Genomic DNA, 25,979 nt, shown 5'->3' with positions numbered 1-25,979 from the left:
CGAATTGAAAGATGGTTTGAAGTTGTCTTCTTTCTTTGGCAAATTTCCGACACTTCATTTTAGAACAAGGACTAACACGTATTGAACAGTTTCGACGATAGACGTTTATGCGACAATCCCACATGTTTTTTCTCGCTGCAACGCGCTCACTATTTTAGCTTTTCGCGTTGAAAACTTGCACACTAATTAATTCAGAACATAAATATGTTTATTGCTGGAAGACATTTGGAAAATATTGATATTAATCGTGGTAAGTATTTTACTTTCGATGGACCAAAGAGTTCTTCATTACTTGGTCTTCTAGAGCTGACTTGTTGGCCATTCTCAAAACGCTATGGAAGCTTCTCGGTTGTTTGCGTGTTCGTACTGAGTATTTAAATATTCTAATATAAGCAATCTAGCTATACTTGGAGTATTATTATGTAAAGTGAGTCGTAGCATCATTTTTATTGTCGTATTGATTATTGTTGTTGTCAGTTTCCAACTTTTATACAAAATCAAGATATCAAATGCCAAACATTAGATCTTTCTACGATAGCAACATACGGTTACATACCTGCCAACTCTCACGCATTGGGCGTGAGACTCACGCAATCACCCCAAAGAAAAAACGAAAATGCATGAGATTTTTGCCCCAATTTCAACAATTTTATACACACTATCATTGATACATCAATTGCCCCAAAAACCAAATCTCACACATTGCCCCACTCTTGGGTTGGCAGGCCTAGATAGCAAACATATATATACATATTATAGGCTACGTACGGAAGTAATTCAGTAGCAGTCAATACAGCAACAAAGCCAGAAATTGATTGTGACGGAATGTCAGCTGTCAAAACAACACCTAATAAAAATAGAAATTATGATACTATTGCTATAAGTGCAGTAGAGTTCTAGTAAATTGAACAAAGTCTATATTTCAGAGCAACACATAGTCAACAGACGGAAAGATTAATGAGAGTTGTGTATTCAATCTATCAACTGCACATTTTAGCACACTATATTTTAGAAAAAATTTTAATTTTCATTATAAAATAACATAGTCAAGGTCGTTTTACGAAAGCTATAAGAAACCAAAAAATTGTTCTTCTCAAAATACTTACTAGAAATCTCACCTGTTTTGCGATTCCAATCATAATAGTAACTCCAAAGTTACTGGACTTTAAGAGCTCCCAAGGACCCTGATATAAATGTACTTCTATAATTTTGGTTGTTGATAAATAATTTGTCTAATGTATGATGGCTAGACAACATAAAAAATCGGAGTACACCATCCATGTTTTTTTAAACAGATGAAGGTAATAAAATGCGATATTTAAATACAGTCAAACATAGATAACTCACCCACGGATAACTCGAACACATTGTTCACTCGAACGGATTTGTTTGGTCCCTTCCCATGCATTGATAAATTGCTTTAGATAACTCGAACTTAACTCTATTAACTCCAACAACTGTTTTGTCTAACAGCTAACGACACTACAATTATCACTAGAAAATCGCTTTATTCCATGCCATGAAGCTAAAGATTAACTTTTAATAGTTCTTGGACGTCATCAATACTTTGGTCAGTAAAGTCTTTTTGTTAACGAAAGTGCATGGTGAAGGTGTACCTATCGATGTACCAATTCTACTAAAAGATGCTAACAAGTTTCTTCAGGATTTAGAAAATAGTTTCACTGTTTCTAAAGAAATGACATTCTGTTGGTGGTCACAGAGGTGCTGAAGAGTCGGCTGCGGTTAATGTGGATGAGGTGCTGACTCTTTTACTGTAAATGTACACTGATGATGCTGTACTTAATATGAACAATGGTCAACAAAGCATTGCACGTTGAAGGAGAGAAATGTAGTAGAAGAAAATTGTCAAAAGAAAGACTGACCGTGGCAGTTTGATAATGTCTGGCACCGAGAAGGAAGTTGCTACTGTACTAAGAAAGTTCGGAAAACCCTACAAAAATGTTACTAACCTTCCATATCATTATTACCCCAACAAGATGGCTTGAATGAGTGATATCTTTCAAACACGGGTAAAAGATTTTGATCACTGGATGACTAGGAAAAGCAGAAAAAGTGCTTCTCATCATTGACAACTGTCTAGCGCTCCAACTACGAATGGGCTTACACCAATCAGGTTTTGATTCATTCCACACAATACTACAAGCATGCTGCAACCTATGGACCAAGAGATTATTCAAAATTTTAAGTCTTACTACCATCAGCAAGTTTTACAACTCATCACATTGACACTCACGAAACGAATCTAGATGCATCTATCAATATTTTACAAGCAATATGCTGGATGCACAGAGTATGGAACCGCGTCACGAAATACACCATTGCCAACTGTTTTCGGCACGGTCTTGGTCATGTGCCAACTGTGATCAAACAGATGTGGCTTCAATTGCTGACAATAATTAAAAAGGTAACACTGAGAAATCTAATCTGCTACTACACACCATAGATTCTACATCCAATGTGACAGCAGGTAGGTACATTTGAAATAGTCTATGCTGTTACAATATTGTGAACTCGACCCTTTAAAAGGAGAAAAAGATGTTTTTTCTGAGCATTTTAACCACGATCAAGTTTTGCTGATTTTAAACTTGAAACATTCTGGCAGTCACATCACCTAAGACAACAAACAAAATCTCAAATTTTTGGAAAATATCTATACTATGCACCCTCAGGATACGATGTTGATCCATTCCAAGGTTGGCATCGTATGGTGACAAATTTGTATGTAGGGGTATAAAAACCATTATAATTATACAATGCAAACATCCCTTGATAAAAATCGTCAAAAGTTTTATAAAAGGGTAAGGCCGTTTTTTGGCGGGTTTGTGACGCGTGGGACATTTGAACGCTTCCTTGCATACTTCTCAGCTCAAATGCGAAATCCTGGTGTCATTCATACTGTTTTAGAAAGCACTTGACATCAACTATCACTGGATGAGATTTCATCTTTGTCATGCAGTGCATTAACAAATTATGAACCATTAAAGCTGGTGTGACGCACGGGACCATAATTTGGCATGAAAAACTACTCTTTGATCAATTGGAAAAATCTTCTAAAATTTTGGACTCATAACATTATTATTTGACAGGATCAAAGCTCTATTGCCCTTCTATTAGGAATGCATACAATTTTGTTTCTAGGCCAAAGTTTAATGATTCTGTAAGGTTTGAAAGAAGACTACCACCTGTGACGTGCGGGACTGTGACGCGCGGAACAAAAATAACATTATGAAAAATTAAGCATTTTCTATGTTTTATAGTTGTTATACCACAAATTGTTATGAGTTGCAGTTGTATCATTGAATATACTTGTGCTAAACCAACCAATAGTTTAAAATTGCTATTTATTGTATTTATTTTATTTAAACATAAAACACATAACTTGAAGATTGTCAGACTTTCATGCAGTAAACTATTTTTTCTTAAAAACATATTCTGCCATTGTTATTGCCTCATTTTCTAGTACAAAGTGTCTCAGTGACCTGGTAGTTGCTGCTGGTACAATAACTGGAAAAACTTTAAGAAGAAAATTCCTGTGGGTGGTTCTTATGTCGTTGAGGTTTGGCCACGTGAACTGCTTGCATGCACGGTGTATGTACTTTATAGTGTAGCTACCTGTGTGAATTTCTCCAATGCTGACTTCGGAGGCATAGGCCATTGCGACCAGTGTTTGTGGTAAAAACTGAGTCAACGTTAGTGAAGCATTTCCTGTGGTCACCTTTTGATTAAGTTCACTGCTCGGTGTGGATGGAACTGGCTGCCAAGAGGAAGAACACCATTCCATCAGAGTAACATCACCATCTCCTTTAATTGCTATATGATGGCAAAATCGAATGCCATGAATTGGAGGTGCAGTGGACCAGCGTTCTTTGCAGATCCTTGCTGTTTTAGTGATCATATTTTCTGAGATGTATAAAACCATCATTGGTTTCACTGATTTGGAAGTTATTATTGTTGCAGCTTCTGCAAATGACTTTGCCGAGTTTACGACATACCATCCTCGATATACTGCCATTAGAACCTGTTGTTTGATGCTTTCCCCAACACCATCTACTGTACCTTTGCCATGCGATGTCTCAAAAAAACTCCAGTCAGCTGGCATACCCATTTCTTCCTTATGGGCAATCAAGTTCTCAACTGTGAACCGATTTTTGATTTGCGAAGCGGATCCATCACTTACATAATGAATATGTTGCCAATTAATATTTTCTGCTTTCAGAAATATCACAAGTTCTCTATTAAATGTGTAAACAGCATCCTTAGTGTGTTCTAAACTATTACTAACTATTGCGCAGCATTTGTGAGCTGGGACTCCATCAGCTTATAATAAATCATGACAGTGAATACTGTCACCCTTATTGTGGTGTAATAGGTGCTTTGGATTTCGGTTGCTTGTTTACAGTTGAAGTTCTCACCAAAATCTTTGTGTATGAGCACATCCCCATTTTTTCAAATTCTGTTTGAGGTAACTGATTGATTTGTGTTGACGGTTGGAAGTGTACATATGGAGGGAAAGTGATGTCTGTTGGTATTTCAGCAGTGCAAGCAAGTCAGATGATGGCTTTAGATCTTCAAACTTGTTTAGAAAGCCGTTTTCACCATCTCTCCACTGATAGAATTTCACGTTCTTTAGCGCTAACAACCAAACTATTGATTGGATCGGCGCCACAAAAGTCACATTCCCTCTTTACACATGATTCATTTTCCATGTTACACACAGTTCTCTTCAGTAGCTGGTGAACAGTAGTAGGCATTTCCAAAGAACAGACAGTGGCCTGCCGCAGGCCCGGTAGAGCTAATTCTGCATTTTCGCAGTATTTGCAAGCACAGACAATTTGATCATGTCTAGAAACTGGCTTGCATATTACTGGGCCCAACTTTTTTAATTTACTAGGGCTCACCTTGACATCTGGATATTCCTTATTGAAAATCTCAAAGATGTCACTCAATGTGAAGTTCAGCAGGTGTTTCTAAAGCTTTCGTCGCTTGTGGACCGGAAGTGTGGCATGATGTTAACAGCAGTTTGGGAGTCATTAGAATACATGCCATTTCCGAAAAAAAGTTTTACCGTATCTAGAAGGGAAACCTACTTTTTCTACCGACTGAAAATTCAATGAGTGAGTGAAAGAGAATTTTTGTAACCGTACTTTAAAAATACACATTTGGTTCAAAGATTACCTCGTGATTTGCACACTAGGTGTGTGTATCAGAAGAGTAGGCTAATATTGGCAAGCTCCAGATTCTGAGTTACAAAACATCATGAAGTAATTCTAATTCATTATTTTTCTCAAAGAAACTGGCTTTTAGATTTGGAATATCTAGCATTACTTTCACATGCCAGGGTATCAAAGAGAACTCCCAAACAAAGGCAGACATCACCATATTATTAGAAATGTCCCGCACGTCACATATACTTCCATGTACCTATAAAACAAAAACTTGCAGTATTTTCAGCAAATTGGCGAGTTTGGCTAAGCTATAGCAGCCCAAAATCGAATTATAGATAATAATTTTTCATCTCAGATAGCTTAGGAAGAACAGGCTGCAACTAAATGCACTAAAATTGTGACGCGCGGGACAAACTAATTTTCGCTCGCCTGAATTATAAGGAGAAATTTGCATTTGCTCGAAAAAAACACCAGGGCTAGAAAATCCATCCTTGTATTGATTATAAAATGGAAGCAAAATTTATTTCAGAATGAATTGCAAAGTTTGAGAAGATATGATCAATTGTCCCGCGCGTCACACACCATACCGTAAAAACCTACTTGCATGCCCAATATCTTCATGAGAGAAGATTTCATTATGAAAACTTTTGTGTTTCCACATGTCTGAACATGTTTACTCGCTAATTGACTGAAAATTACGGTTGCAAAAGGCAGAAAAAAAGTGCCTTTGTGTGTGACACCATGCTTGGCCTTGCCCAAAAATGTGTACATATTGAAACTTAACAAAGTAACAAAAGCAACAAAGTAACAAGTTGAAAGTAACAAAATACAGTCAAACATGGATAACTCGAACTTCAAGGGACCGAGCAAAAGTGTTCGAATTATCAGAGCATTCAAGTTATCAGAGCACTGTCACAAGTCCATATATTTACTTATTTATTAGTAGATACATGTACATATACAAACTATAATATAAATCAAAAGCACAAATGGCTTGTTTCAAATTAAATGCTTCTAATGTAAAGTTTAAAACGTTTTCATGAAAAAGTATAGAGATTTTTCTATCACTTGAGATTGGTTTGTTGTTTGAGGTGATGTTATTACCAGGACGTTTTTCAGATTGACATTGGCAAAACTTGATCGTTGTTGAAATGCTCAAAAGAAAAGACATTTTTTTCTTTTGGGGTTTTACCCACGATCAATTTTGCCGTTTTTTCTTGAAGTTTATGCAGATTACCTTACTTTACCTGGGATTCGTTAAGAGCAACACTCCGAGGCAGTTCAATTAGAAGTTTTACGAGGTTTTACGGTACATTCTATATCACTCACGCTTTTTTAATAGATACTTATTGAATGTACACACGTATTCTGTGTTTAGGTCAAACGATGAATAGTTTTTTGTAGCTCAGACAACGTATACTTTTAATTACAACATTTTTTAAGACGTTTTAAACATTCAACATTCCGACGTTGATTCAACACGGAATCAACGTCGGAAAACTATTCATCACGGGCTAGCCGAGTCACGCACTCAAGGATTTTCGCCACGCACATACAAAACAGCATGCGATTTTTGTTTTGTATGTGCGTGGCGAAAATTCTTGCGCGCGTGACCCGGCTAGCCCGTGCTATTCATCGTATCGCAGTATAAATCAAATTTCACCAAACTTTTAGAAAAGTCGTTGACAAAAATATTTTGCCGATGGTGGTAATAACGACGCTTATGAATTACGAAAAGATGAAGTTTACCTCTATGGCTTTGAATAAAGTGATTTTCTAAAGCGAAAACAACCGTTTCGGTAGCCGTTGGGCAAAAAAACAGTTCGAATTAACAGTGTTGAGTTCGAGTTATCTATAGCAATTTATCATTACGTGGGAACGGACCAAAGGAAATGTTCGAATTAACCATGTGTTCGAGCTATCCGTGGACGAGTTATCCATGTTTGACTGTAGTATGTAAACTTTAGTAACTATAGTTACCTACAATAACTGTATTGCATTCAGTGTATTTTAATGGCTATGATCTGCAATAAATGCAACATTATAACGTGTGTACCAAATGCAGTACGTACGGTAAAATGTTCTTACTTTCAAGACGTGCATATAACATAAACTTTCAGCTCACTTCAAATAAGTTAAACTTTCTAAAATCACACTTGAAACTAAGTTTTACTGTCTTTTAACTATTTTACTGAATTTGAACTTTATATTACGAAAATTTTATTCTTCATCAGCTTCTGTCTTCACTATAACATTTAGCGTGTCTGGTTGAAACTCTTTTCAGCCTAATTCAACATGAAAGGCCGAGAGATGCAGTTATCTAAAGCGACCTCTTGCACACAGACCATTTAAAGGTCATCGAAAAGAACAATAAATTTTTTTTTGAGCTGGTACATGTAGCGAGTAGAACAGAGAGGACGCAAAGACGTATCATTGCTAATTATGTTACGGTACACTTGAAATAAATTTAATACGCAATGAATTGGAGTTTTTTAACAGGCTAAAGGAAGTTGTCTAATCCTGTCCAATTTTTTTTACTGATTTTAAAAGAAGTTTAATACATTTGGGTCATGAAAGGCAAAAATGGCCAGGAAGACACAGCTTTTCTGCTGGTGCAGAGAGTGCTCCAAGAAAACAAGCTAACTTGGTGCAATGTTGAAGATAGCCTAGTTTATCACTTATTGAGGATGATGCTTGCTGGTGCACCGTAAATGCTGGTGCCTTGCAGAAAATTGCTAGCGAGCTAATGCTTGTTAAAGGACCCAGAGAAGGTTGTGCAGTAGTTTGTCTTGTATGAACTGTGCACAAGAATCAATGTAACCATACATGCAGGGGTTTGTAAATATTTATACTCTAGAAGGCAGGGCTTTAGTAAGTTCTAGAAAGTAATGTGAATGCGTCAACTATCTCGAGTAGCTAGTTATAAATGAGTTACATACATACGATGATTTGTATTTATGTAGTAGAAAACCAGCCCGCCTGCAAAGACATGATTAAAGAAAAAAAATAAAATGTAAAATGAAATGAACAAAACATGAAAAACACCCCCTACAAAGAGGGTAAATTAATTATATACATTATACATACATTGTACAGTATTGCTTTTATGTACCAGTCCATGCCAGTAAATTAAACACTTGAAATTTTTCTGCGATTTAGGTTTTTCTGTCTCTTCAACTTCCTTGCCACTACTAAATGGTTGCTCCACTTAATGCTGATCTCGTGCATGACCTCCAACTCCTTCATGTCGTCAGTCCTGAGCTCCTTGTGTTTGCTTTAGCGAATTGCTTGTTTTTAGTATCAATAATCACAAGTGTTAATTGATTGCCACCATATTCCTTGGCAATATTAACAATACGAGGGCCGTCTTCCTATTTATGACCTCCAACTCTGTTGTCATAGAAATCATTTTTCTTTTGTTTTGTAACGTTTGTATCGGTCTCAGATTACATAGCTAACGAATTAAATATAGATACTTGTAGTTATGCTGAATAAAAGTTTACAGTAAAATGGAGTATAATGCTAAAATAAATATTTGCTTTTGCTTGAGCACTTTTCACAAAATTTCCCACGTGAAATGCTGACCTGAGAGAAGTCGGTCATCGTTTCTCTTCTAAACGTTGTGAAAAATGCATTTCGGCGTCTTTGTTATTCCGACGTACGTAATAAGCACACCGACTGCCAAACTTGAACTCGGGCAAAAATTTTCTTGAATTCGTATAGGAAATGAAATTCGTATGGAGAGGGGAAAATTTCCTCATGTTCAACGTAAGGGGAAAAACTCATATATCAGGGTAATCGTATCCTGAGGGTGCACCGTACTTTCTGATAAAATCTGTTAAAATTTGAAATGAAACGCCCTTAAATTGGCAACAAGCATTCTTTTTATCTATATTATGGTACATATGTTGTAAAAGCCCCTATTGTACAGTAGTGGCTTCTACAACCTAAATAATCCGCTCCTGAAATGTTTACGTTATAGGGATTTTACGCTAAAAAACAGTACAATACACGTAAATGGCCAAATCTGTTCTTTCTAAACTCACTCTATGCCCGTATAAAAAAGAACAACTAGACTTACCTTTTTAATTTTCGGGCCGTACCATGACTGCAGTATTACTGGTTTGCATCGACAACTTTTCATCATCGTACATCGATCAACTTCAGTGGTTTTTACGGTGACCATAATTGCGGTATTTTTACAATAATTTCATGGGAGCGCACATCTTCGATGTTCATCTACAATGATTAGCTTATTTTTCCTAGACAGGAAAGTTTATTCTGCAAAGTAAAACTAATAAATATTTTAAACGTCTACTATAAAGCAAAACAAATAAATCTTTTTTATTATAAAAAGAGCGATACTAACCGTTCATGGGCTATTTGTACCCAGGGGTTAAGGTCTGAATAAAAGTTATCTTTTGACGATACTCTCGCTCACAACATTTTTGACTCACTTTTGACTTTCAGATTGGTAGATCGACGCTGTAACACCTGCACTATTCAATCGCCTTATATTATTTATGAACAATTGCGCAGCTACCATGTTTTTTGTTTTGTCTGCACTAACCATCGATTATGACAAACTAGAATGCCACAAAAGTTGATACATAATAGATATAACGCTATACACATGTCATTTTCTCTCTTGCAAGTGCAGCGAGATAAGTTACCAGTCAAGTCGAATTTGAGAACTATCCCGTCTTAACACTTCATGTTATGTGAAATCTTTTTCGTAGTGCAAAGCAAAAACTTCACATAAATTCTTTACGTTATCTGAAATTTACGTTAAAGGAGGTCTACATTATAGAAGCATCTACTGTATAGTTTGTATATGCACATGTATATACTGATAAATACATGCTCTTGTGACAGTGCTCTGATAACTTGAAGGCTCTAATAACTCAAACACTTATGCTCGGTCTAATGAACTTTGAGTTATCCGTGTTTGCCTGTACTTGCAGTATAACCAGGGGCAAAAATAACAAGGTTTGTCAATCATCGCAAGTTATTCAAAATCTTGACAAGTCCAAGATTAACGGAACCTGTGAATAAGAACTTGCCAACTGCCGAGTCAGTTTTTTAATAAGACCACATTTTTGAACGGATAGTGTAAAAAGAGGTCTCTAATAAAAGTTAGCCAGAGAGAGGCCCGTCGGTTAGGGTTTGTCACCCATATGTTGAGGATTAGGTAAGGAAAAGGAGCCCTTTTTGATTTATACATAAGTTCTAAGGACAACATCTACTGTCAGTACTTTACGAGGTGCCATATATATCGTGTCACATCAAAATAATTACTGTTTATCTTTGTGTCCAAGTGAGGCCGAGTATTAATATTTGAGTAGATATTACATTGTAACCTGAAAAAGCCGATATGTTGTAATCTAATTATGTTCACATATCAGAAATGTCACAAGTTTGCATAAAAATTTATGGTTGATGCCCAAAAGAGGCTACGTAGTCGCGATTGGATAGAGATTCACACAATTTGCGCATAAGAATGGTTATTCAAACAGTCAAATTGAAGGGCTTTTATCACTGCTTGAGAGAGGCAAGACAACTACCAGAAAACTAAGTATATATTCAAGGGAGGGCGAATCTTTTCTGTTTCCGACAAATATTGTAAATCATACACAAATTCGCCGCATTAACATAAACAATTGATAGTTGTATAAGAGTTGTCTGCATTTTTGACAGTTTTAAACTTACTTTATTTGTTACCTGAGGATCTCGGTCAGGAATGTTACCATTGCACAGAACTACAGAAACAAAATTATTTAATTTTTAATTTACATGATTTCTTTTACATCACTCATAATGTTTCACACTCGACGATATATTATATTATATTGTATTATTAATTTTATTGTTGGTTAGTTCTCATAAGAGAATCGTTTAAAACGTAATTATGTATTAATAATTAAAATGATAATCATAATAATTGCGTAGGGACACCACACAATGTAATACATACAATTTGTTGCGAAAGAAGTTTTTTCTTTTTTTGCTGTACAATTAAGTTTGGTTTGTCTTTCTGACCTGAACTTTCTGACCTGACGGATTCTGTATAAATAGTACAAGCACACATGTAATGTATGCCTACAGGTAATTGAGCGATGTAAGTTAAACTACTGAATTTAGAGAAAATCTTGAGCTAACAATACGTGGACGGATTTCATTTTCTTTCCTTTACACTTTTTGTAATTATGCTGAAACTATATAGAACATAGTTTTGAAGTATCAGCGCAATTTAGAGCTATTTGTGTTAACTTCTTGCATATCATCTACATTTAGCGACATTGTTACATCTTGTCAAATATCTAACTATATCACTGATTATGTCCAGCTCATTATTGTATTGGAGTTTTCTCACCATTGTCAACAATATGAATAATCAAACAGGTTTTTTAGCATATTTTTTACATTTACCCAGAAAACTAATTTACTATTCTTAGGATTGATAAGATGATTTCAGTAATCCAATTACAGAGTGCTTTAGCTAAGTATGGGATTACCAAGTAGCACCTACAGATAAGTACATGAGTGGTCTTGTTGACTGTAGATGGAGGTGTGCTGGTTGTGTCAAGTAACCTCACTGGACAGATCTGGGATGGGGGCCTCAACTATTTCTCTGACTCCACCAATATAGAGTGTACACTTTATCAAACACACCTTTCTAAGCATATGCCTGCCAGCACTGCAGACGGCTGCTGGTGTGCTCCCGATTCTGTCGTCGTTGGAACAGATAACGGTAAAGAAATGTCATTCTTCCTTGTTGAATTGCTACTTCAATTCTCACAGTACCTTTTGCCTCTTAAAAAACCTTTTTAAGTACAAAATTATATTGTGTTTGCATCAGTAAAAGCCTCGCATTGCCCATCCTTTTCCTATTAGCTTTGATTAAGACAAATTATTATTTTCCAATTGAAGCTTCGGCCATTTTTTCAATAATTTGTCTGATTATCATATCAGTTTTGGAGTATAGTAGTTACCCATTTTTAACGAAGCACGAACTCTCTGAAAACATGAGCAGACAATTCTAAACAATGGTGTAGAGTGACCACTGTAATGCTGAGCGATTTCAGCTGGCTGGTTGACTTGGTGCTTTGGATATTTCAGGCCTGCGTTGCTGCATTCTAGCATATATGGAAGCTTGCACAGTTATTATTTATAAACTATTATAGACTGGAAACTCGGTTCGCAAACACAATCTGCTCCAGAAGGTTGTTCAAAAATCGAGTTGGTTCGAGATCTGAAACAAGTTGTCCCATTAGCATTAATGTATGTAAATTTTAATCCATTTCAGTCGGTTTAACAACTTCAGTAAAGTATTTTCTAACATTTTCCACCATAAACTGTACTGTCTACTGCATACTATAAATAAAAACGGGTAGATATAAATCATGTTCAACTTTAATAAACGGTCTTCTATCTACGATGATGAAAAAAGAAAGCAAAAAGTGAACATTTCGCATGCTTTGCTCTTAAAACATCGAAAACATAAAAGGTTACGATACAATACCAAAAATCGCAAAAATTGATAATGAAACAGCAAAAAAATTCAACAGATCAGTTACATCAAAAGTCGTGTGAAAAAAAAATAGAAACCCCAATGGCACGTTTACTTCACATCTTTGAAGAAGAATCCTCCTTCAAAACAATTTAGGGTAACTCAACTGGAGGAGTTGTGTCCCTAGAAAATCTCCTCCGTAGAGGCGACGCCCTTCCAGATTCCTCCTTTTTGTAAAGAATTTATGACGTGAAACCTCTCCCTTTGTGTGAGAACCTTCCGAAAGTGGCTCATAACAACGTCATTAAATGTATAAACATGCTGTTTCCGGAGCTGTTCCGAACGTTTAATTCCAATCCAATGCCCGTGCTCCGGTTTGGTCAAGAACCGAATTTATGGTTGAGATCTGAGACGAACAAATCTCAAATTCTTTAGTCAAAAACCGAGTTGGTCGACAACCGAAATGTTCGAGAACCGAGGTTCCGCTGTATTATTATTTATTGATCATGTTATTGGTCGCACCCATGAAGCAACATGGCCAACTGTTTCTCAAAACTTGTTGCTTTCACAATAATGTTAATCGTGTAGCTAAAATAACTGGACATAAAAAGTCAATCAGTACCTACAAGCTATCCATCATCTGACCCTTAGCTAATTAAAGTTGTGGTATCAATGTTGTGGTATCTGTATTGCTTGTCTTTGCCTGGCACACAGGATGTTTAGGCCTGTTTCAGCTGTTTCTATCTCATTACAGGGCATCTCCAGGTCTTCACCTTGGATAATGGATTCTTTGTAGACTCCTGTCACCTTCTATCTCACCATTCCTATGTCACCTCTCTCTCAGTCACTTGTAGTTCTGCACACTGCGTTTCAGGAGGTGGAGACGGCTGGTTAGTTATTTCATCATTTGTCATGAGCTACGTCTCAGTGCTTCATGCTTTTTGGTTTTGTTCAATATTGTATTAGATTATATTAGAAATTCATTTATATTATTAATTTATATACATCTATATATATACATCAATTCAAGTGTTTGTCTGTCGTCGTTCGAAATATCCAGTTAATAATGATTGGTGAAAATGCGCAAGTCCAGTGCGCTGTGAGAGATCATGATATGTAACGATTATATGTACATGTGGCAAGGTGGCTGCATAGTTTAGTGGTAGTGCGCTTGCCTTGATATTTGTGCATCCAAATGTACAGGTTCAATTCCTTTGAGGTGCAATCTTTTTCTAATAATAATAACACAACTCTTATTATAGTAAAGATTAGAGGTTGTGAGTCCAAATCCAGTTCGCAGCGCATTTCTCATTCTCAAAACTTTACCCCTATAGCTGGATAGACAGAAGTGCAGACGAATGGACAGACAGACAAACATTGAAATTTAAATATATAGATTAGTATATTAGCTAAAGTTACTAGCTTGAGTTACTCAAATTTATTTGATAAATAAACTTAAACAATGGAAATTACATTATCTGCCACTGTCTATAAGCTGTTTTAAATCTTGAATGAAAGGTTAGCATAAGAAGTAAGAAATGTTTGTCAACAATCTGTTTTAGCTATACCTTGAGCCTTCGAATGTTTTAATGCTGTATTGGTAGGACACACAGAAATAGACAAATGCATTACTTTAATAGTTAAACTGGTAAATGTTATATATGTTGATTAAAATTAAATTTTCGATGCAAATACTTTTTTTGTTACTCGTGCAACGCCTGGCATTCTGCTAGTATTAATATGTATATATATATTAATATGTTTATACATGTACTGTATATATATGTAGATTTTGGTCCAAGAATGATCTGGTTAAACTTACCATAGATTGTAGTGGTTTGAGAAATGCAACTTTAAGCCACCAGTAGGCTTATATATGCCCTTTATTGCATGCTGTCAACTTTAGATAAAATCCTTTGGTGTGCTGCCTCAGTGGCAGAGTAACCAGGTGAACAGTGAGTTTTTATGAAGTGGCTCGATTGACAACCCTGTGAGCTTTTGCTTGTTCAATTTTGTTCCACAAATGATACATTAGGACTTCTGATTACCGTAAATTCCAGCGTATAAGTCAAATTTTTGGACACATAATTTCAAAATTAAAAATCATCCTCGACTTATACGGCGATCACATTTATCAGGACACGAATTGTAGCAAAATTCAACTTAAAAAAACCTTTGCAAATCAAAATTATATAATGCAGCGTATAGGGATTTATTTATAAAATAGTAAAATACTAGTAATCCTACTCAACATGAGATGATCCAACACAAAGTCCCATTATTCACCATTCAAATTGTCATCACTAGAATTCTCTTGTGGAATAACGCTTTTTTCAACTTCAATACTTTTTCCGTAGTATCCACCTGTAAGCCGACACTTCAGTGATTCATTTCACACATACATTATTGTCCATCCATCATTTTTCCTGTACATGAATCACGATGCATTACAGAAATCTGTTTTGCAGCTTTGCGTTTCCGTTAAATATGTACAATATTATCAGAGATGACAGTTTCGTTCTATTGGTGAGGCGTGCCAATACAACGGTGAAGTGCTGTTTTCATGCCCTGTGGTTTTCTCTAGAACCGTTTTCTCTTTTTTGTTGGTTATTGTGTTGGCGATGGCATAATAAAACATGGGCATTTTTGCTGATGGCAATTTTGATTGCCATTTCTTCTGCTACGCATAGCCCGCCTCTGATGCTGACTGAATTATTAACGATCAAACGATTTTAGCCAGAGAAGGGGGTCGACTTATACGGCAGCTACATGTCAAAACCAGGATTTTTCCACCAAAATTTAGACCTCGACATATACCCCGAAATTTACGGTATTTAATTAACATCGTCCAACCAGACATATATTCCATCCTATATATTTTTTGTTCGTAACTATTTGGTCTCTTGAGGTTGAAAGGTTAACTCTGTTGCTACCATGAGCCGGGTAGTATGGCTGGGGACAACATTTCCATATGGTCAAGAGCTGCAGGGTGCGGCCCTAGTAGGCTTCTTACAAAACATTCCTCATTAACTAGTTAATTAGTCTATCGTGTCTGTACTTGAACAAAAGAGAACAATTATTTGTATGCATTGAGTCAATAGAAATTATGTTTACAATTCATCCTGAGCATAGTTTCGCTTTGCAAAAACTTTAATTTATCGAAATTTCTTAGCAATGTCCAGTCATGTCAGACGCATTACAGCTATGGAGGTTTTGCTAATTGTACATGTACATGTAGATCGATGAACTTCGGGTGATTTTTATTGAACTATAATACTACTGAAAGTGGTTATTTTTAGTAGTAACAATAATATCGTAAGCTGTAATAATATTAATAACTCGTTTGACTCAGATATGCTCCCGGTTGGGGCAAAAATGACTGAAAAAGTGACTGAGCTCATTATGCAACACGTTTGTGCCATATTTATGGCATCAGCTGATGTATAACTTTATGTTGATCAATTTGGTATCTAAACACTTAGTAGTAGTGGTTCAGGAATTATGACAATTTATATGCACCCTCATCAAATATTAAGTTTTACCGAATACGTGTATGTAATTATTAAGTAAAAAAATTAATTTGGTAGAGCCAGAGTTAAACCACTATTTTAAGTTTTGTAGAGTTGTCTTCCTCTCGGGGCTGCATACCAAGTGTGTGACAAGTCATAATGCATTTTCTGCCTGTTCTTGTAGTGTGAATATTGCGGATCTGAATGAGATGAGATTGATCTCCAAATATCATACGCACAGTGAAATTGTTAATCGAGTGAACACCCACAATTCCTCACCAGATCTTTTTGCTTCCTGCTCGATGGATGGAAGCGTTTTAATTTATGACATGCGGAAGAGCCAGCCTGCTCGAAGAATCTGTAAGTCAGTGAGTGGTTTCCTATTACTTGCTGAGGCAATCGCTTTCCTAGTTGTGCCTTGTTAGTTTTATCACCTGGTATGCCTAAAGTTGGATCTTGGAATATTTATGTATTGATATTTTTTTAAAGAAGAGTTTGGTTTTTAAAGGATGTAAGAGACTTTACAATCAACCAATAAATTTGTTTATATTCAAATATGATCTCAATCTTGGTTTAGACTTGCTTTGAATTGAAATTGTTTATTTTCAGCCCAAATCTTGTGCTAGCTTGGCTTTCAACCTATATCCTCTGCTAGATTGGCATTTAACCCGTATTCTGTGCTAGATTGGTGAATCATTCTCCCTTTTAGCTGCATCTTATTTCAATGGAACTTTCTAAAAAAAATGAGAATAGTTTGTATGTAAAATTATAAACAAAAGTACCAGTTACTGCTCTTCACACTTGTTTGGTTGCTTCACTTCAAGTTCTTCTAGATTTTGGTATGAGTGTTAGTGTGTAGAAGTTGTGTCCTCATCACGATTTGTTTTGTAAGACTAAACAAATATGTTTATCTCTCTTTAGCCATCACGGATGCCGTAGTCACAGCCGTGAATTATCATGGCGATAAGCTCGCTGTTGGTACAGAGGCGGGACAACTCCTTGTCAAAGACATGAGGGGTGGCACAACTCCATTGAAGGAAGCTAATGACCACTGTCGCTCCATTAGAAGAATTGTGTTCTGTCCATCAAGGTTACTATTGTTTACTTATTCGTACATTAACTTTCTAATCCTCAAATATTTCTTATACAAATTTTATTAATAACACAATACTAATCTGACATAACTACAAAAAGTTATTTCAAAATTCACCATATAGTTATTACAGACAAATTGCTTTTGAACGTCCAATGGTCTAGTTAAATGTGAAACAACTGGTTGAAATGTGTTTTTTCGTTCCAAAATTGTTAAAAAATAGAAATAACAACAATTAGTTGAGATCTCTCTTCCATGTACATTTCTACGCTATATATATATATACGAAGAGATGAGTTACCGGTACTTCTGTGCGTCTTGTAAAACCATAATGAACAGACAACTCTTAGTATAATCATTTTCTTTTTTGTGCTGTAATAACTGATGGGAGATGTCATTTTAGATTCACTGTTAGTTTTGAGATTATGTACTCTGTAAGGCAAATTATGTACTCAAGGCTAGGTATTTTAGTGACCATGTTTATAATGGCACTTAAAGATGTGGTTGCGTCAAATTTGAGTTGATTTTAAAAGAAAGTATTTTTCTTTGTCTATCAGTTGATAAGTTGTTTGTTGTGTTAGGCGATCACAATGTCAAGATATTTGAAGATTAAAATCGAAAAAATTCTATCGCAGTAAAAACGCTTAGGCCAAAAAACATGCCCAGACTTGCCCAAAGTGATGTAACGCGTGATACAACCTGTCTCTATCTCTCGTAATCACATCGGCTATTGCGATAAAAGTCTAGTCCTACGCGGCTCTATTGGCATATATTTTATCTTGTATTTGCTCGCCTTGGCTAGAATAAAATTTTAAATCCAACTACAGATACATTATTACTAATGTCTCAAACGCCTCAAACAAGGAAAATTAAAAGCTTGTCATATTAGCTTCTTCTAAATGCTGTGTAAACATCTTAGTACTGACTACCAATTCTACCGGTCTACGGTAATTCTGTCAAGCAAACTATGTAGAAGAAGGTCTTTGTATCGGCACAGTTCCGTCGCTACCCGCACTAATAATATACAGCCCCCCAAAAGCCCCACCCACATGATGCCCGTCGCCTATCCTGAGGGAGGGGGCTGTATATCATTGCCCGCACCGAAAACTAGTTTCTTACTAAGTAAAATAAGCAACCTGCGTCTTTGAAAAAGAATATGTGGCGAAACAAACTACATCCCTAAAAGTCATGTACATTGTATAGTCGACTGTCAACGTTATCGAGTCATTATTGGTATCAATTTGTAGAAAAAAAGTCACTGGTCACATTAGATTAGTATTCAAGTACTAAACCAATGGTCGAGCTATGCAAAAACGCCTGTCTATGCAGCTCTGATTGCACTTCATAAATCCATCTATCAGACAAGATTTCTGCACAGGTGTCAATGGGGCTATGATGTATTCAATATTCTGCAAATCATGTTTTGCATTATCTTCAACAATATTATTTCATTATATAATTTTTACAAGCCAAAAAATTTTCATATCCGCATAAAGCTTTTATTAAAAATATCCATCCAAGTCGTGGCTACTCACATAGTTTCAGCTCATACAATAGGACAAATTTATCTACCACAGGAAACTCAAATAAAACATATCGTTTATGCAGCACCCATTCAAGTCTCTCTTTCCTATTTATATGGCAGTTTCCACACTGACAAATAAAACAAATCTAATAAATATATGTCATTCATAGATATATTGTTTTAACGCGTATCTACTGAAAGCTTTCAAGTTAGGAGTTAAATGGATTGAGAGTGTAATTTTAAAAATGAATAAATGTTTAACAAAATCATAATTACGCCAAGCCAACAATGGCTGGCGTAATTTTGGAAGTTTTGAGCTTTTTTTGAATGATTTTTTGAATGAGAATTTTGAAGATTTTAGCTTTGGTTTTGGAAGTTAAAGATGAGCATTGATCAATCGATTTTCTTCACTTTCTACAAGTGAGAAGTGAACATAAAGTCAAATCATAAATCTAATTTGCTAGCTAAAATTACCAAAGAAAATTTGAAGCAAATATAGCTAGGGGAAACGAAAAAAAATTATAAAACGATGATTGGTGATAGCAAAAAGTTATTATTCTATTAATTAGTAAATGTATTCGTGAGTACTAAAAGTATTACCTTTACTATATTCATCAATCTAAGCCATTGTATTGCTAGATGCTATGGATTAAAATGAAGTCGTCAAGAACTCATTATGCATCCTTATCTCGCATGCGCACAGGAAATTACATTATAACCTCAAACAGGGAAATATAATCTGAATATAAACACAACAGTATATATATAGGAAACTCAAAGTGAAAGATAAATTTACCTTCGATCTCCTATCTTCCTCTAGCACTTTAACCACCTGATGCTCAGAAAACTTGGGGTCACCTTCGCAGTAACTTTACAATTCTGTTTTCGTCAATAAAACGCGTCGATCGAGTAATTAATTAAAGTACCGATGTTAAAATAATTTAGTAAATATCGATGTTCATGCAATTTAATAATAGAGTAAAATCCCTAAATTTGACATCACAGACAACGCATTTTACGAGTGATAACATTTATTACGACCTATATAAAAATTTCGTGCTGATGATTGGCTAATGAAGCGATCCTATATTTATCGCTTGTTGACTCTTTTCAGATGTATCACTAGTTACGTCACGAATGAAGCACCCACTAACATTTCAGCTTTTTAAAAGATGACCTCATTCAAATGCATATATCTCTGGACAGGGTTAGTCTATAAAGACAAAAATGACACCAAATTGTAACTGATGTTTTAGCCTTTTATTGGTCTTAATTTCATTAAATCGACCTTTTTGACGCAACCACATCTTTAAACCAATTGTATCAACATGTTTTTATAAGTGACAATATTTATAAGGTAGCCGTGTTGTTATAATCATATGTGTTAGATTATTGACTACCAACTGTTCAACAACCAGCTCGTATGTGAAGGTTGATTCCGTGTGCTCAAGTCCCCATCAGAAGTCTTCTAGTAAGATTGGCACCTAAATAATGACTAACAACCAGTTGACAAGGTCTCATTTGTCTGAATGTAAAGGTTAACTCACACTTTTCTGTATTTCAGAAGTAGTTGGATTGCTACAGGAGGAGAGGATGGTGTTGTCTCTGTCCTCCAATATGATCTGCTAAACACTCAGTCTATGTGAGTTTGCTAACTTATTTCTTATAGCCTGTGATCCATGTTTAGGTTGACATCGGTCCAGCTCCTTAACTGCTTTATATGTCTTTAGATAAAATGTTTGCATTGCAACTGCGTCACAGTAAACAGATGTCTTACGTAAAACTGTGTTTGCCAGTTTTAGCGTTTGTCAGTGTTTGAGCAGTGACTGCCCGAGTACAGTAAGCATTGCAAAGTTCTGTTCCGTTACATCTGCCGAAAGTTAGTGTCACTCATTAAGTAGTTTCTATAACAAGTTTTCATTGCCTGAGTTACTACAAAATAATATTTTAATGAACTGATAACTTCTAAACAAATGGTATCATTTTTCATTGTTCTCATATCCTTAGCTACAGAATATAATTCTTTGCTCTTGCTAATATTCACTTATTATTTTTTCCTAAGAAATTCTGTAAGCATTAACTTGATAATTTAGCGACAATCATCCTCTTGTCGTCAGAGATGTTTATGCTGTGCGGTAAGTACAGCGACACCAGACTAGTGACCCTGTTAAATAGCTTATAGGTTGAATATTGTTAGGTGTGACATGTTTTGATTTTTAAATAATATGAGTTACTGGGTTAGAATTCAATGAAGACAAGCTATTTACATTCGGTAACATAAAGCAATAAACATTATAGTTGTGTTCAAACCTTCATATGTGTTTTAATTTACACAGCCATAGCCTTATCATCCATTCATCTGATTTATTTTAAATTCACTTGTCATCAATGACAGCGTTTGAGTTCCTGCTGTTTATTCGACATCCGAAGGAAAACGTTTGGAACTTTTTGTTGGTGTTCCAAATTGCTTGAGGCCAGAGATGCTTGTAAATTGAGGTTTGAATGTACTTTAGATTTGGTGACTTGATTTGGTAATTAGTTTGCCATTTGGTAGGAATGTGGTGAGGTCACACCAACTTTGCTCCTCTCTGAATTGAACCGTCTCGCGAACTAGATTTTAATAACCGTGTAACTCTCATCTTCCCTAAACCTTGTGAGCTTCATTGCTAAGTTGCAGCTATGAGGCAGAATTAATCTTGTTTGTAGATATATGTCAGAGAATCACTCGGACTTCGTGACCGGTTTGGTCTGGAACTCGGAGGAGCTCATTTCCTGTTCATGGGACTCGACAGTACAAAAGCATTGCATAACTAACGAAGTTTTAGCTGGTGAGCCGCATGCAGTCAATGGACACTGTTCACTTCCTCCTTCCTGTTGCGATTAGTTTTACGGTTCTCTATAAGGTTATAATCAAATGTTGAATATTTTTATACCTATGTACTCCTCATAGTTGACAAATAGAAAGACCCACACAAGCATGGATATTAGTGTTGCAATTCTGAAATCGTCATCAGAGAGGTTTATCTGCTCTTGTTTAAACTCAACTTTATGGCTATCATCACGTGTGGCAGAAAGCTCTTCGCAAACATCACTACTGGCTCGAAGCAGCAGGTCTGCCAACAGATGAGCATCCCAGGCAGCTGCCTGATGATACAAAACATATTTCATTATTTTTATTCAACTTAATGAAAGTCATTTGCTCATAAATTATATAAAACCAGCTGCTAATAGACTGCTGCAGTGATTGACATCATATCAGCAATAACAACCACTTCAAATGCATTCATAGCTTGCATTAGCCAAGTTCTAGATATTACAGCAGGCGTTGCAGCCTGTCCAATAAAACAGATAATTTGTACAAGAAAGTGAGAATACTCTCCTCTTTGCTTCCACCAGAGGGCTGTGGAAATCAGCAGTGAAAGGCTTAGGACAATAACTCCCAGAAGGAACCTCGGCGGTGTCTACAACCACAAAGTAAATCTTCATGCTATAGATGACAGGTTTTTGCTAGAAGTTGTAAAATTGCAAGGTTAAAGAAATAAACTATTAGTAGGTCTGTAGTGAGTGCTACGGCCGACTATAGTGCATACTTCTTCAGTGCTTTTTCGTACTCAATTTGGAAATGTAGGATTTTGGTATGTACACTATTATTAAATTTCTTTCTGTAAATTGCTATTCATACAGCCTTGCATGCTTTGGTGCAGGTGCCGTGCTATTCAGGTAGTCGAGCAATTCTACCCACCTTAATTAGTCCATATTGATTCAGGCCATTGGTGGGTGATGGCTTCACTACTATATTCTGGTAGACGTCTTGGAAGAACATGTAAAAGCCGTCTATGGTCAGTCCAGCAACCAATAATATAGCTATGCCATTAATAGCTCTCTCACTCATGGCGCCGACTTTTAAACCACCCGTGAAGTCCTGCAACAGGAACTCATGTAAAATGTTCAGGAATGTGTAGTTTTCTATTGCGCTGGATTTTTACTGCACCATATTTACCTCCTGTCCTTAATCACTGTGGGTCCATGCTTCGAATAGGTTCGGGGTTGCTTCCACTTAGAATCATGAAAATGGTAAAATCTGAGCACATTCAACGGCGTGTCACTTCGCTAAATTTGTGCGAAGGCGTTTGCTGTGAGAAAGCGAGCCTATTTAAACAAGTTTTGTTTTGAGGGGTGCATCATGAACCTTGCAACGATCTATATAGTGCAGCTCAAATTGTTAAAACTGTAGAGTGCAAATTTTCCTGCAGCGGGCAACTTCAAACCCATTCGAAGCATGAAAATACAGTGAATTGTACTAGCGTGATGAACATGGTGACATAGCAAGGTAATTGTAACACACCGTAGAGACACATTCAATATGGCCTTTATGACACTGCCATGACCTACTCGGTGATTGTGAGCAAGTACTTTTTTATATTTTGAACAGTCTGTGTTCTTATAGGCAGGGCCATAAGGCAAACTCAGATAGATGAAAATACGTTATATTGCATTTTGAGCTAGTTGCCCCACTTGGTTCATTGTATTGTACTTATAAGGCCCATTGTTACGCAGCACCAAGCTGCATAGATGGCACACTAATCTCCCCTTTTTCACCAGCCTTCACCACTACAACGTTACATGCCCAAAACAAAATGCTGTCACCAATCTCACTGCAGTCTCTATTGCTAACCTGTGCACAAGCCAATCAGCAGCCTCGCTGCTATACGATGGTCTTGTATGCTCAGACCACCACACATCAACAAAGGCACGGTAACTCAGTAACTAACTTTACTCTCTCTGTTCTCCTCATTGGGGCTTCTCCCACTAATCACTGATTCAGGCCCGTTTATATAGAAAGACCTTTTAAAAGGTCCTCCCCCTCGACTTTCCTGTGGAAAGCTAGTTTATCAAAAGACCTGGCTTTTCATGAAAGTCAGACCCTGCATTACTGGCTAATAACAGGAACACCTCTGATATTCACATAATTTCCCACAAGTCCCAGATTTACACAACCCCTTATTAAGGTTTTTTTAGCAAGATGAAAGATAGAGAATCTACATGTAGCGTGTTATGCTTGAAGAAAAAATACGAAAAGGCTGTAATACCTTCGAGACAAGTTGCCATTGATATCCATACTATACAGGCTAGTTTATGTCAGGTTTGTATATGTGAACAGCATAATATAATGCTAAGTATTTTTAACGATGACTCGGCATTTATATAGTCTGATATGTTTGTGTTTAAGATATCCACATACCTGCATTATAATCACGGTTGAAAACACTAGGATGGGCAGAACTACGAGATGTAAGAAATAGGATATATAGGTCAGACATTTTCCCAAAGTTCCAACTCCTAAAGTCAGACGAAAGTTGTCTATGGAACATCCTAAGGTCACCACTAGCAGTGGCAACGCAACAAGTGGTGGGGCACCAGTCCTTTCTGTCAACTAAAACATCTCTTCAGCCATACAATATAATATAGACGCATACATAGTGTACATGTTTTCTACATGTGTACCTGTCTACACATACATGCTACATGGTATAGCTTTAAAGTAAAGCTTGAAATAGAAACTATTTGGTGTTCGTGATAATTTGAAACATTCATTTTATGAATGCCCATGCGCTTGGAAGACCATGGAATGAGCTTATTTTAAGACAACTGGTAGAAGACTCGTGCGGTTCAGTTCCAGTATCGCTCGCTCTCAAAATCGTCAGGTGTGAGATAAATCGCCATTACACCATCACATCATTTATACGACTGTCGATCTCTTTAAATGGTGGTAGTTTTTAAATCGCTTACCTTAAAAATTGCCACCAATCGATTAAGTTTCCTTATCATGAAGCTCTACCATAAAATTGTGCAGGGTTTTGGGGTTTGGGGCAGAGCAACAAAGACCCATCATGACTGTAGAGATGGCCACGAAACTTAACAATCTATGCCGAAAAATGCTTGGTAGCGAGTCTTTGCCGTGACTCTGGTTTTAATAACAGCAGAATATCATCTAAATAGTGCTTCACGCTTTGTCTTCACTGAGGGGATAACTTCTCAAACATGATAGCAATTTCGATGAGAGCAAAAGCGGTGACGGCTGTATTAAAGTCATCGAACTAAGGCCCATTAGAAGTACAGAATTGTCTTAAAATAGGAGAGAAAGAAAAATTTCAGAACAACCTAAAATTAGTAAAGCAGTCAATGCTGCACTCAAGTAACAAGCTAAAGCCACATTGAAGCAACCGGAAACAAACAGAAGGCACCACCCACTCAAACCGACAATAGATCTAGCCAGTACCTGCAATGGAATGATCCTAATTATGCAAACAATAGATATGTATATTATATACGTGCATATACACATATAAATAACTAAAGTGTTGGAATACGTTAACCGTACCTTATTTTTATTCACCTTGATGTTTTTCTTTGTAGTCACCACAGTTCTGTTTCGTGCTTCTGCACTCTTCAGGTGACTGGTGGTGAATCACCATCAGTCACCTTCTCATAGCCTGGAGTGCTGTTAGCAGTAGATCTGACTTCTTATTATATGTATGTATATATATATGTATATATGCATGCATGTATATACATATGTACATATGTCTGTGTATATATATGAATGTATATACACATATGTATAATATACATAGGCTATGCATGTTTGTATAGATGTATATATACATATATGTACATGCATATGATAGCATGGTATAGCTGGTAGTGTCCTTACCTCTAATGTCAATTTCAGAAGAACTCCACAGACCCACTGTTACTTGTGTAGTAATACAACAAATTGAGAATAAGGGTGATTTACTAGTAATAGTTCTTACTAACCTGCCTTGCAGCGAGATAGAGATGAGAACTGGTATATAAAACAAAAGGTAGACGCAAAGTTAATCCTTTGATAGAAGCCATTGAACTGGAACTGCCAAGTTGAATCCTAGTAACTTACTACCAACACTATCTCTGTTATCTCAACCGTAGCGTAGATAAGATGAATGCAGCCATGACAGGTCATTGTTAGTTTTTAACCTCAGTTACAGCTCGGGGCGTACCACGTATCATGATGCTTGTTTACACCAAGAGCTAAACAGGGGCACCTCTTAGCAGACAGTTTCGGATCCTACCTGGTTTGATTCCAAAACTTATCTAGTCCATTGAGACATCAGCT

The 25,979-nt window shown here is 36.4% G+C and overlaps 2 protein-coding genes across 2 annotated transcripts; one reads left to right on the top strand and one right to left on the bottom strand.

Moving 5' to 3' along the window:
• Nucleotides 1-110: 110 nt before the first annotated feature.
• LOC137408598 (methylosome protein WDR77-like) lies at nucleotides 111-21,801 on the top strand. The gene is made up of 7 exons (XM_068095179.1): nucleotides 111-250; nucleotides 11,749-11,937; nucleotides 13,451-13,586; nucleotides 16,390-16,565; nucleotides 17,127-17,295; nucleotides 20,388-20,465; nucleotides 21,530-21,801. The coding sequence occupies exons 1-7, from the start codon at nucleotides 205-207 to the stop codon at nucleotides 21,705-21,707; spliced, it is 972 nt and encodes a 323-aa protein (XP_067951280.1). The 5' UTR covers nucleotides 111-204; the 3' UTR covers nucleotides 21,708-21,801.
• A 198-nt stretch (nucleotides 21,802-21,999) lies between these two features.
• Nucleotides 22,000-25,771, bottom strand: LOC137408784 (uncharacterized). Its single transcript, XM_068095367.1, has 4 exons — nucleotides 25,643-25,771; nucleotides 24,066-24,257; nucleotides 22,566-22,745; nucleotides 22,000-22,284 (listed from the first exon to the last, which is right to left on the bottom strand). Exons 1-4 carry the CDS (start codon nucleotides 25,721-25,723, stop codon nucleotides 22,048-22,050), a joined length of 690 nt encoding a protein of 229 aa, XP_067951468.1. The 5' UTR covers nucleotides 25,724-25,771; the 3' UTR covers nucleotides 22,000-22,047.
• Nucleotides 25,772-25,979: the final 208 nt, after the last annotated feature.

Source organism: Watersipora subatra, chromosome 11 (assembly GCF_963576615.1).
Source record: "Watersipora subatra chromosome 11, tzWatSuba1.1, whole genome shotgun sequence".
Classification (NCBI taxonomy): Eukaryota; Metazoa; Bryozoa; class Gymnolaemata; order Cheilostomatida; family Watersiporidae; genus Watersipora; species Watersipora subatra.
Note: the sequence above shows the minus strand (reverse complement) of the source record. Positions and strands in the feature narration are given on the sequence as shown.